This window comes from Lithobates pipiens, unplaced genomic scaffold (genome assembly GCF_037356315.1).
Source record: "Lithobates pipiens isolate NorthernLeopardFrog02 unplaced genomic scaffold, aLitPip1_a1.2 Scaffold_16, whole genome shotgun sequence".
NCBI classification, from domain to species: Eukaryota; Metazoa; Chordata; class Amphibia; order Anura; family Ranidae; genus Lithobates; species Lithobates pipiens.
This window is the reverse complement of record NW_027507748.1, coordinates 654,887,511-654,901,492: the sequence shown is the minus strand read 5'-3', so window position 1 is coordinate 654,901,492 and position 13,982 is coordinate 654,887,511. Positions and strand designations below refer to the sequence as shown.

The window sequence follows — 13,982 nt, the reverse complement described above, 5'->3', positions numbered from 1 at the left end:
TATATAATCCAAAGATCCTTGCAATAGTTCATCCGTGAAATAAGCTGCAATAACCTGGTGCAAGTTCAGCAATCGATTGGTATATGCAGACCAACAGGCAATGTCTGATCCGTCCAATCTGTGGTGCGCCGCCTGTTTCCTCCAGCCTCTCACCTCTAGTAGTGGCCCCCTGATGGAGCTTTAAATAAGCAATCAATCCCCTCAAACGATCGATCTGTATGGGGTCACACCGTTCAGCAGGATCCAATCCAGCCCTCCCATCTCCAAGCTCGAACGTTATTATTAAAAAGAGGATGCTGGGACTGTGACATCATAATGGGTGGGGACATCATCCGGTGATGTCCCTATATAAGTCGCTGCACGCCGCTTCTCTGTCATTGTGACCGGAGAGAGCAACGAGGCAACATCTCCAGAATAGAAGAACAGAAGAGGACAGAAGGCCAGAAGACAGCGGCGACAGAAGACCCGGCCACCGCTTGTAAAAGAGCTAGAAGGAAGCGCGGTGGCCTGGCAAGAAGAACCAAAGAGGGCGGACAAGACCCCTGAAGAGGGGGACAAGACCCCCGAAGTCGGAAGAAGAGGGCGGCGGCGAAGAAGAAAGCCGGGCTCCTCTGCTAGTAAAAGAGCTAGCAGAAGATAGCGGAGGAGTTCCGGCGAGAAGACCCCCGAAGACGGAAGAAGACCCCCGGAGCTGCGCAATAAACTATTTTAACCCTTGTGTGTTTTTTTTTACTTTTTTTCACAGATTAACGGGTAGGGGTACATTGTACCCCATACTCATTCACATAGGATGGGGGTCCGGTATCCGGGGGCCCCCTTATTAAAGGGGGCTCCCGGATTCCGATAAGCCCCCCGCCCGCAGACCCCGACAACCAACGGCCAGGGTTGTCGGGAAGAGGCCCTTGTCCTCATCAACATGGGGACAAGGTGCTTTGGGGTGGGGGGCCGTGCGGCCCCCCTTCCCCAAGGCACCCCCCCATGTTAAGGGCACGCAGCCTGGTACGGCTCAGGAGCGGGGGGGCGCTTGCTCATCCCCACCCCCTTTCCTGGCCGGCCAGGTAGCGTGCTTGGATAAGGGTCTGATATGGATCTGGGGGGGGCCCATTTCGATTTTTCGGCGTAGGGATTCCCCTTTAAGCCCATACCAGGTGACTGGGCCAGCGACGCCTCCTTGGCTGGCCCCGGCTACCTGCAGACGCGCTCAAAATGAGAGAGCTTTTCTCCGGGTGGGAAAAGTCCGTTCATTTCAAAAGTACGGCGGACTGGCACACACACAACCGGTTTGTCCGCCGAAATGCGAGTCCGGCGGACAGATTGGAGTGCAAAAATACTTTCTCAGTCCACCGGACTTTTGGGTAAAAAAAGTCAGTCGGAGCCCACACACGGTGGGACTTTTCCACCGGATTGTTTGATTGTGTGTACGAGGCATTTCTCTGGTAGGGAGGGAGACCTGATATTTTTCTGTTGCAGTTCAGTAACATTTACAGATCTCCTCCCCACCACCACTCTGTGACTGGACAGTGAAAGGAGAAGCAGCACACTGATGAGCTCATCTCTCCCATTTTGCCTTATCCTTCTACCAGCATACCCCTTGCACTGCAGCAAAACTGATTGGCTCCTTGTGCAGCATCTCCCTCTCTCAGTCTTAGCTCTACAGTATAGACCAGTGATGGCGAACCTTGGCACCCCAGATGTTTTGGAACTACATTTCCCATGATGCTCCACTACACTGTAGAGTGCATGAGCATCATGGGAAATGTAGTTCCAAAACATCTGGGGTGCCAAGGTTCGCCATCACTGGTATAGACAACTGCGAGAAGCTGACAGCAGCTCAAATTCAGGTACTTACACTGCTTGAATTAAAAAAAAAAGTATTTAATGATGTAAAGTTTGTGTAATTGAGGTTAAAAACCTTTAGGCTTTAGAACCACTCTGAGAATAAATCAGGTAAAAACATCATGGCATATCACCAATGTATAAAATAACTTTAAAAACATTCACGTTGGTCAGTGCCTGAAATACATCCATAAGATCACATCCTCTCATTGTTGCCACCTTCACAATACAGAATATGCAGAGCTGTCACTGCCTCCTGTTCCCTACGCGTTCCCTACATTTCATCCACTTCTACCGGGATGTAATGTTTTCCAAGTACCAAATATCCAATCTCCGTAGAAACATGTAAATACAGCTACAGTATACTCCATAACTCAATGAAAACTCTGTCTTGCAGACTTTTTCCATTTATAACCATTAGGTTCATCTTTGCCCATGGGAGACACTGTGCTTGTAAAACTTCAGAAGTAAATAAAAAAAAAAAAAAAAAAAAGATTACATTTTCTGCAGCTGGAAGACAAATATAAAATGTTATCTCCTGTGACACAGATTTATTTACTACAATACCCGTGTGGCAAATAATACGTTGGCCAGACTACAAGTAATATACAGCTGGTAGTAAGATTAACAAGCGATGTTATGAGTGTGATTCATGTATTAATCAATATGAGTGCTATCTTTTGTTTTTAAAGCAGAACGACACTGCATCTGAGCACCACAAAGCAAAAATGCAATTTAATCCATTTGGAAAGCATTCAAAGACAACTCACCCATCCATCCATGTCTCCATGCTTTTGATGAATAATCCCCCTGAAAAAAAAAAACCCTAGAATTTCTAGCTGCAGTCATCTTGAGTAAGGGAATCCACCTTCCCTTAGCTCAGGCAGGAGGGTGTATTTAGCTAGTAAAGACTATCTTCCCCTCTTGAAGACTCCTGGGATAGTTACATAGTTAGTAAGGTTGAATAAATACCCAGTCCATCCAGTTCAACCTGAGTGTGTGTTTACAATTGCCCCTATCCCTGTACATTGTACACTCACATTGGTTCCTACCCTCAAGGAGCCCACAATCCAAGGTCCCCATTCATATACTAGGGCCAATTTTGGACAGAAGCCATTAACCCTACCAGCATGCCTTTGGAGTGTGGGAGGAAACCGGAGTACTCAGAGGAAACCCACGCAGGCACAGGGAAAACGTGCAAACTCCAGGCAGGTAGAGTTGCGGTTGGGATTCGAACCAGCGACCCTTTTTACTGCTAGGTGAGAGTGCTAACCACTACACCACTGTGCCGCCAAAGTATGTATGTATGACATCATTTGCCTAGGCCTGGAAACCAGGAAGTAACTGAACAAATAATATTTTTAGTTGGTGATGGGTGAGCTAAAAATTTACCTAGCAGCCTAACTAGGAGGGTGCTACACACACTAACAAATTGAAGCTGTACTCCAGCTAATACTTTTTGGCTCCTTCTATAGTCAAGGGAGCAGTGTTTGTTTGCTCTGGTCTGTTCAGGATTTCACATGCTAGGAGTTTAATTGCTTCCCCTGGCTCTAGAGGAAGTTACTAGAGCTTAGGGAGGGAGAATTCAAATAACCAGCCTGAATATTGATCAGAGCCTGGCCAATGCCTAGAGAGGTGTGCCAAGATGGTGGTTGGGGAAGCTGATAAATAGTCTGAAGTCCTGGTGAGATTTTCTTCCCCAGCAAAGAGAAGTTCCTAGTACCTCTATAGCAGTGATGGCGAACCTTGGCACCCCAGATGTTTTGGAACTACATTTCCCATGATGCTCATGCACTCTGCAGTGTAGATGAGTATCCTGGGAATTGTAGTTCCAAAACATCTGGAGTGCCAAGGTTCGCCATCACTGTTCTATAGGGTTACGGTGGGAAGGGGCCACTGACGCTCAAAGACCAATTTTTTTACACCTGTTTGACAGGTGCATATCATTGCAATTTTTTACAGCAAGCCCAATTCTTGCTTTCATCAAGATTACCTCTATAGGGTTACGGTGGGAAGGCACCACCGACACCCAAAGACCAATTTTTACGCACCCGTTACTTCTATCCAAATACAAAATGTATCCAAAAAATCTCTATTCTGGTTCCCAGTGCACTACATTGTGGCCTCATCATACACACTGGCTCTGCAGCTGTTGCTGAGCAAAATAAAGGAAGCTTTTTGGGGAAAATGTCATTTATTTTGGCTTTATAAATGCAATTATTGCTGCAGCAGATTCTAGACATGATATAGATCTGCCACTTTACAGGTAGACTAAGGGGTCCCCCCAGGCACTATATTTGAAGGAATTTTTCATTTTTATGGATTTCACTTTAAAAATCTAAAAATCACTGCTCATTTAAAAATGACGTTTTTCGCAAACTTTTTTTCTTATTGATAGATGTCCCCCAGGAAAGGGCCCGAACCCCTATAACCATTGTATGTCAAATTACTTGCGTATAAGCCTTCAAAATGACCACTTTTGATTTTTGATGTTCGGGTCCCATTGACATTAATGGGGTTCGTTATTCCGGTTCGAACTTTCGCAATGTTTGAAAGTTCTGGTGTGAACCGAACAGGGGTTCGTTCGGCCCATCCCTAATGGGCACTGCTTGTGTGAGCTCTCCTGTGTCTCTCCTCTGTTCTCTCTCCCCCTACCCCCTCCCTGCCTGTCAGCTCTGTGTCCAGGTCTGCCCCCCCCATTGCTGAAATAACTTAGTAATAACCACCCAATCCCCTGTGTTTCATAATACTAAATGCCCTGTATATGTGCCTTATTAAAAATATGCTGTTCAATACCTTATTTTGACCGCTGTCTCTCTCCTCCTCTGGGGGATTCTTGGCCCTTCCTGATCTGTTAAATCAGGAGAGGAGAGAGACAGCCGGTCACGTGACTGCAGAGCGGTGCTATAAAATAAGGTATAGAACAGCATATTTTTAATAAAGCACATATACAGGGCACTTAGCATAGCTCCCAACTGTCCCTGATTTGGAGCAATGTCCCTCTGTCTCTCATTCCTCTCCATTTGTCCCTCATTTTGGTCTGATCTTTATAGATGTATATAAAATGCACCTTTTTATCTATCAAAAAGTGTTTTCCAGCAGTAGACCTTTAATCTGATTTCTAAATTGCTGCATTTGTAAATTCCATAACCAATATAAAGGAATATTAGTGGTAAAAAAAAACAATTGTGGGTTTAATCAATCTTGTTTTTTTGTAAAATTCTCCTTTAAGGGGGCGCGGCCAGGGGTGTGTCCTATGACTGTATACTTTTGTTGATAGGTGTCCCTCATTCCCATCTCAAAAAGTTGGGAGGTATGCACTTAGTATTATGAAAGACAGGGGATTGCGTGATAATTGCTAAGTGGGTTTACAGACACTTTAAGTAGTGGATATGTATGGATAATATTTAGAGAATAAAGATATAATTTAAGGGTAGATAAAACTGGTACACACGGAATCTGATGCAGCTGTGCAGAGTAACCAATCAGCTTTTAACTTTAGCATGTTGAATTAAGCTTTGATAATACAACCTAGAAGCTGATTTGCTACCAAGCACAGCTGCATCAGATTCTGTGTGCACCAGTTGTAGTAATTCTCCCCCATAGTGTCACTTTAAGTGCATATCAGTACCTGCTGGTGATGCTTTGTGTCACAAGTCTATTTCACCATGGATTTATTTCATTTGAACAAACAAGCAAATGTAAATTTCAGCATGATACTTGAGCTATGTTTACAAAAGGGGTGCCTGAGGTGTGGATACTTCTGCCCCACTGCCAATGGAGGGTTGAAGGAGGGATGCATCATTAGTTTAAAGTGAGGACCCATTTGTTACTTATTAAATTGTGTCTTCTTCTTCATTTAGGGAATCGGATATGGACAGCTCATCACACAAAGATTACCACGATGATCTATATGACCCTATAGCACTTATGGACACGTATAATGATCCTGAAAATAAAGAGTTTGTTGATGCTTTGGTGATACACCCAGGTCGGATGATGACGAGAATATTTAGCTCCGGTATGTCCAAAATAATTTTATTTCCATCATCAGCACCTTGCATAGTTGTTCACTCTCCTTGTGGGCAGATGATGTACTGCACCAAAGAGCCATAAAATTATGGAAATGGTTTCCAGCTGCTGAGAGCACACCAGATGCAGTCGTGCATGCTTTTAAATGCAGTACTATTAGCCCTTGTACACACGGTCGGACATTCCGACAACAAAATCCGTCGGATTTTGTCCGAAACTGGTGTTGCATACACACGGTCGGACAAAGTTGATGGAAAATCCAATCGTTCGTAACGTGATGACGTTATTTAGTTATGACAGGACTACGTTCAGGCTAGTAGCCAATAGCTTTGGTCTAGGAATTTGATCTGAGCACGCGTGGCACTTTATCCAATCGGAATTCTCTACAAACGATCGGACAAAGTCCGATCGGATCATGTTGTCGGAACATTTTTATATCCAGCTCTCAAACTTTGTTGGTCGGACATTCCGACGGAAAAAGTCAGATGAAGCCCACACACGGTCAGATTATCCGACAACACGGTCTGATCGGACATATTCCATTGGAATGTCCGACCGTGTGTACAAGGGCTAACATCTGTAAGGAAACTAAATGGATTCAAATGAGCCTTGTTTACACCATTGTAGGCCATTAAAAAAAAAAAAAAAAAAAAAAAAGTACAGCATGCTGCATTTTTTTGCATGCAAACTTACTACACATAGATGCAGCTCATAAAAAAATCATAAATAGAGGCAAAAATGTACGACAAACCCACCACAAATGTAAATGCACTGCAAACAAATTGAAAAAGTATGTAAAAGCGCATGCGGAACTGCTCACTGATCATAGGGTTTGCGGTGTAAACAAGCCCTAAATCACAGGTTTAGCAATGAAATGCCCATGCACCAAAGTATAAAAACGTTGTATGCCATATGGGGTTATTTACTAAAGGCAACTCCACTTTGCGCTACAAGTGCACTTGGAAGTAAAGTCGCTGTAGATCCGAGGGGGACATGCAAGGAAAATAAAAAACATAATTTTAGCTTGCACATGATTGGATGATCAAATCAGCAGAGCTTCCACTCATTTCAGATCTACCCCTTAGATTTAGAGTGACTACACTTCCAAGTGCACTTGCAGTGCAAAGTGGATTTGCCTTTCGTAAATAACCCCCATACTGTCATGGGAAAAAAGAAAGGGTATGTGCGGTCATTTAACTGGAGTCTGGGTTCTTACACAATACAATACCTCCCCATGTAAGGTTTATTAATGATTGACATGTGCAGAATGTTCCAACTTTACATTTATTCAGGAGCTAGTCAGTTGTGCTAAAGCCACAATATCAAAGCAAAATACAGTATATTTTTTATATGTAGTTGTTCAATCTTAGTGTTTCCCTACTAGACATGTGTGATTCATTCCATTTAGATTCGTTATGCAGCCGGAAATTTTGTTTTCCGAGATTCGGAAGTAAACAAATCTCTGAATGGGCAAGAAATTCGTGTATTTATTTCATTTGGATGGCGTCACATTTTCAGTTTCATTCAATACACAACAAAATTCATTGTGAATAGCTGGTTGTTAGGGAGTGGGCGGCTCCATATAATGTCATCCCCAGAATGCACCTAGCGCGGGCCCCACAGGCTGCGCCGCAGCACAATCTGTGCCCACTGGACACAGCCAAAGACAGATCAGTGTAACGGCCCACTGCCGGTGCCATGTGATCACTGTTATCAATCATAGAAGATCACATGACAATTGTATGCAATGGATGGCCTCCATTCATGCCATTCATTGTGATCACTTGGTACAGACATGGTCACTCACAGCCCTAATCACAATAGTAAACACTGCATGAATGCATTTCATTCAGAAAAAAATGTTTGCTTATAACAGTGAAATTCACTGTTATAAGAAATCATAGTGTGTAAAAAAAATCCTGATCACCTCCCCAGAGTAGTACAGTGTTACTAAGGTCACAGTATGTAAAAAAATAAATAAAAAAATTGAAAAAAAGAATAATAATATAGCAAGGTCTCCGGCCTCCTTCAGTCAAATTTTTAGACACCCCTACCCCCAGTATATACCTCTCTGTAAAGACCCTCCCTTTAGTAAGGAAACCCTCCCAGGGTACTGAATCCTAAGGACAGACACCAGCCTGCCTGCCTGCATGGAGCAGGGGAGGAAACTTCCTCTTACACTGAGCTCCTGCTGTCACTGAGGTAGTAGGCACCGACTCGCTAGAGGTGCTGCGGTGCCTGAAATTTATTTCTTGGTGCTGCCTACTGGGCATTGTTGTGCCACACAAAAAGAAATCAAGAGGTCACAGCACCTCCAGTGAGCCCACACCCTGTGTGCACTGCACCTCCCCTTCCCCTAGTATGCCACTAGGTTGCCCGATGCTGAAACACAGCTTGCTAGGGCCCCATTATACCAATGCATTCTGGTAACGTGTATTTTGAAAGTTGGCACAATGTGGTAAGACTCATCACTCCAAAGGTTGCTGCATAGCGTACAGAACAATTCAGTGCTGGAGAGGCAATATAATGAGAATTATTCAAACGTATGGATGACTGGATGACTTCTTTTTTTTTTTTTTTACAAATATTGACCGTTTGTCACATTTTTGGAAAGATAACATCCCGGCTCAGCACAGTATGGGGGAGGGTGGATAGGGGTAACTGTGCCATACAGATGGGTGGAACCCAATAACCCTGAAATAATTACCCATAGAATACTGTATTTCCTCAATGGCATTTTCAGTTTGCTGATTTATGGAATTGCATAAAACTGAACAGCACAAATGCTCTGTTTTTACAAATATTCATATCAACCGATAGCAGGTATTCTGAAGGGAGGCACGATGATCGACTTAGTCTCTGGCCCGACCCTTGCCCATTTATTTGTGTTCACTGATTACTTCAAGGAGATCATTGTACTGGATTCAGCGGATGCCAGTATATCTGAAATAAAGAAATGGCTGAAAAATGACCCAGACGCTGTTCACTGGTCTCATGCAGCCAAGCATATGAGTGTGCAAAAGGGGGAAAGGTAAGATCTGTTAACCCCTGTTTTATTCCTATAGCTGCCAACCTAACATTGTCATTTTATAAAATGTTTAACTCTTGTGTCTGCAAGCACCTTTAGGCCATGAGATCGAAATTGGCTACGTTGGGTGATTTTCATATTCTGTCTGCATTGGAGGCCAGAGGAGAGAGGTCTTTGGTGCTAGCTGTCCTTTCCTGTGGCTACTGCTCCCAGCACCACCTCTTCAGGCACTGCCAGCCCGCCTGGCTGCAGCTGCCCCTTTCCCCTCCTGGCTACTTCTCCATAGTCCTCCGAGACTGACTCTGCATCCATTCCAGACTGCTTGCATCCATTACTTTCAGGCATGCCTCTCAGTCCTCTGACTGTAATACTCACCAGCCCATGTGGCTGTCTTCCTCCCTTGAGATTTGCCTAGCAGTGTCCTCCTGCTGTCCTCTCCTTGCTCCCATGTCTCGTGTTCAGGATCCCTCTGTGTGTCATGAAGAGGGGTCCCTTCCACACCTGAGCCCAGGCCTGAGTTCACCCCCACCCCCCGCAGATTGGGGAGCTACTCTCAAAGGCCTCCGACAGCCTAACACTCCATCTCCATCTTCCAACCGAACTCCACAATGCCCCTGTTGGGCTGACCCTGAGTATTTGAGGGGGCCTGCCTCCTGCCAACCCTTCTGTTGGGGATTGGTCAGGGTCCTCAGAACACTCCAGCTAGCTCCCCTTAGATTCCTCCCACATGCTTCTGGAATTTTCTCTCTGTTTCCAGATAGCAGAGGGAGTCACCAGAGAAGCTGCTGCTGAGTCATCCAGCCTACCTGAGACACTCGCCTGACCCAGAAAAAAAAAAAAAAAGTACCTACACTAACTCAAACAAAAATCATATCACTAGCACTCTAGCAACACTACAGGGTGCTACACATATATGTGATAAGTGTCAGAATTGGTAGTTAAGTACTTAAAGGGGTTGTAAACCCTTGTGTTTTGTTCACCATAATCCATTGTATGCATTAAGGTGAAAAAACACCTGTCAGTCACCGACCCCCCCAGCCCCCATTTTACTTACCTGAGCCCATTCATCTCTTAGGCGGGGACGCGCTGTCCCTCTCACCACAAGGTCCCGGTTCTTGATTGGATAGATTGATAGCAGCGCAGCCATTGGTTCCCACTGCTGTCAATCAAATCCAATGACGCCAGCGCCGGGGAGCAAGGCCAAGTCCGACATTAGTTTCTATGGACGCAAATACTGGACTCGGGACTGTGCTCGCAAGGTAATCCCCTCAGGAGAGCGCTTCTCCTAGGGGGTTATCTGATGTGGGGAGGAGCCGCGAGAGCCGCCAGGGGGACCCCAGAAGAGGATGTTCGGGCACTCTGTGCAAAACGAGCTGCACAGCGGAGGTAAGTATGACATGTTTGTTATTTAAGAAAAAAAAAACAATCCTTTACAATCACATTACAGGAAAGAAGAGTTATGGCCGCACACAACCGCAAGACTAGGTCCAAAAAAAAACTTTTATTTTGTCCAATATCAAAGGGACAGCACACAGGACAAACAAGCTTTTGATGCGTCTCACACAATTAAGTGCTTAATCATAACAAAAATATTTTTTGGACCAAGTCTTGCAAAGGTGTGTGTAAACACACAAATCCCAGTTCTTTCATGGGGAGAGGAGACAGATTGTGTGTTCATACGAAGTATGAACACCGATCTTTCTCTTCCCCTAGTTAGTCCCCTCCCCCTACAATTAGAATCATTCCCTAGGTAACGCATTTAACCCCTTGATCATCCCCTTGTGTTAACCCCTTCCCTGCCAGTGACATTTATACAGTAATCAATGCATTTTTATACCACTGATCACTATATAAATGTGAATGGTAGAAAAAATGTGTCAAAAGTGTCCAGTTTGTCCACGGCAATATTGCAGTCCCGATTAAAATTGCAGATCGCCGCCATTACTAGTAAAAAAAAAATAATAATAATAAAAATGCCATAAATCTATTTGCTATGTTGTAGATGCTATAACTTTTGCGCAAACCAATCAATATACGCTTATTGCAATTTTTTTTTACCAGAAATATGTAGAAGAATACATATCGGCCTAAACTAAGGAAACTTTTTTTTTTTAAATTGGGGATATTATTATAGCAAAAAGTAAAAGATATTGTGTTTTTTTTCAAAATTCTCGCTGTTTTTTTTTTTTTTTTATAGCTCAAAAAAAAAAAAACGCAGAGGTGATCAAATACCACGAAAAGCTCCACTTGTGGGAAAAGAAAAGAATGTCAATTGTGTTTGGGTACAGCGTCGCACGTTTGCGTAATTGTCAGTTAAAGCGACGGAGTGCCGTATCGCAAAAAATGGCCTGGTCTTTGAGCAGCCAAATCTTCCGGGGGTTATCAGTGTGGTTGTTAAAAAAAAAAACAACAGAATTGTTTTTGATACACTGTGCTTTTAGCAAACAAAATGTCATGAAGCTGAAGTTTAGATCCACTTTTACCTTTTTCAGGAGTACATGGGAAGAGGAGGAGGAAAAACTGAGAAAAGCCGTTACACAAGTCTTAAAATGTGATTTCTCCAAAGACAACCCCATTGAGCCGGTGGTACTGAACCCTGTGAACTGTGTGTTCTCCTCCTTCTACCTGGAGTCTGTTAGCAAAGATCGTGGGACTTATATTGCTAACTTGAGAAAGGTGGGGTCACTTCTGAATGTCGGAGGTCACCTTGTCCTATTTGTCCCCATTAACATGACCTTCTACAAGATCGACTGCCACAAGTACTCTGTTCTGTCTGTGGATAGCGACTTTGTGATAAAATCGATCATGGAGGCAGGATTTTCCATCGCCCATTCTGAGCAGTACCAGTCTGCTATGAGAAGTCATTTGTGTGACCAATCACACATACTCTTTGTCGTTGCAGTCAAAAAAGAATAAGAGGTTTAATCATGAAAAAATGTGTCCTCTGAAACTGTATGTACATTTGTTCTGTGAGAATGCTGGCAAAAGTCGTAACTAGACTTTTTTCAGTTTAGGTCGAATGTTCTTTATTTATAGGAATAGCGTATTCTGGAAAATACCCCATTACAGCCACTAGATGGAGCTGATGTTCATAGCATATAAGTATTTATTTCCAATGAACTTCAGCTCCACTTAGTCTCTTTAACTCCTTCAGATCCGCGCTATAGCCAAATGACGGCTACAGCAAGGATCTACTTTGCCGGGAGGCTGTCAACAGATGTCCTCCCCTTTGCACGCTCCCCACGCGCCCCTTGCGTGCGCTGTGATCACCAAGTCAATGAGACTCGGGTGACCGCAGTTCGAAGTAAGGGGCCGATCCTGGCCCCTTACCATGTGATCAGCTGTCAGCCAATGAAAGCTGATCACGTGATGTAAACAGAAGATCAGTAATCGTTTTTTTTTCCGATCACCGGCTTCAGTGCAAGGGACATCGGTCCCGAAGAGGAAGAGGCGAAGCCGCCTCATCTGTGCCCACCAATACCACCTTCCAGTGCCACCTGCCAGTGCCCAACACAGTGCCACGAATCAGTGCATAAGTGCCAGCAATCAGTCCCACCTATCAATGCCCACAAGTGCCACCTATCAATGCCCACCAGTGGTGCCAATCAGTGTCTCATCAGTGCCACCTAGCAGTGCTGCCTATCAGTGTCACCTACCAGTCCCGATCACTGCCCATCACTGCCACCCATCAGTGCCAGCTTTCAGTGCCACCTATTAGTGCCCTTCAGTGGCACTTATCAATGCCCCTTAGTGCCGTCCATCAGTGCCACCCATCACTGCCACCAATGCCACCTATCAGTGCTCACCAGTGCCACCTCATCAGTGCCCACCAGTGCCACCTATTAGTGCCCATCAGTGCTGCCTTACCAGATTGGTGCAGCCTATTCACACTAATCCTATGAGTGAAGAACATCCTAAATGGAGAGAAAATAGCCTAGTAATATTCCATTTTGCCACAGAATGATTGTACATGTAGTTTCACAGACCAAATAGCTCTGCATATCTTTTTTTCTACACTGCCCTATGAGTTATGCAACACTAAAAAAATACCTAAATGTAAGCAAATAAACAAATATCTCTAAAAACACAACTTACTGATAAAAGATTAACTAACTATAGGAAAGCATATGAAATAGCCAGAGAGTTTCATTTGGACTTATCTGAAGAGCTCTAGAGATTTTGCATGGCTACAGAAACTTGAAATCAGACTTGCAATGAAGGTGCTTTTTCATAATCTGGTTAGTAGGGAAGGTAGGTACTTACATGTTGTTGCAAGGGGAAGGTTGGTGCCACACAGCCTGCAGAATGCATCAGGTCTGTGCTCTGATCTTTTGTTGGAGAATAGTCCATTGTGATGAATAGGGATGAGCCGAACACCCCCCGGTTCGGTTCGCACCAGAACTTGCGAACGACCCCCGCGTTCGGTACGAACGTTAGAACCCCATTGAAGTCTATGGGACTCGAACGTTCGAATTGGAAAGTGCTCATTTTAACGGCTAATATGCAAGATAGTGTCCTAAAAAGGGTTTGGCGACCTGCCTCCTGCCTCAGGGGACATGGGTCACTGCAAAAAAAAGTTTTAAAAACTACCGTTTTGGCGGGAGCACTGATTTTAATGACGATTAAAGTGAAAAAAAAAAAGTGAAATATTCCTTTAAATATGGTGCCTGCGGGGTGTCTGTAGTATGCCTGTGAAGTGCCACGTGTTTCCCGTGTTTAGAACAGTCCCTGCACAAAATGACATTAAACGGAAATAACACCATTTAAAACTGCTTGCGGTTTTAATGTTATATCTGGTTCCTGCAATATGGTTGAAAATCATTGAGAAACATGGCATGGGTAGCCCTCCCTGCCCATTACCAGCCTATTTGGGTCTTGTACGCATATTAAGGGGAACCCCGTACCCATATTAAAAAAAGGAAATGCGTGTGGCCCCCAGGCCCTATATACTCAGAACAGCAGTATACAGGCGGTGCAAACAAGACAGGGACTGTGTAGGTTTGTTGTGTTAAGTTGAATCTGTTTGTCATTTTCAACCGGTACATTTTTAAAGTGTAGCTCCAGTCAAAAAAACTATCTTTAAGCT

General features: G+C 44.2%; 1 protein-coding gene across 1 annotated transcript in view; it reads left to right on the top strand.

Annotated features, from left to right (window-relative positions):
- LOC143984087 (nicotinamide N-methyltransferase-like) overlaps positions 1 to 13,387 on the top strand; it is a 32,548-nt gene extending 19,161 nt beyond the window's left edge. The window contains exons 2-4 of the mRNA XM_077484404.1: positions 5,700 to 5,857; positions 8,692 to 8,899; positions 11,389 to 13,387. Of these exons, the coding sequence (XP_077340530.1) occupies positions 5,710 to 5,857; positions 8,692 to 8,899; positions 11,389 to 11,812 (780 nt within the window). The 5' untranslated portion in view covers positions 5,700 to 5,709 and the 3' untranslated portion in view covers positions 11,813 to 13,387. The remainder of the gene's footprint in view (positions 1 to 5,699; positions 5,858 to 8,691; positions 8,900 to 11,388) is intronic.
- Positions 13,388 to 13,982: the final 595 nt, after the last annotated feature.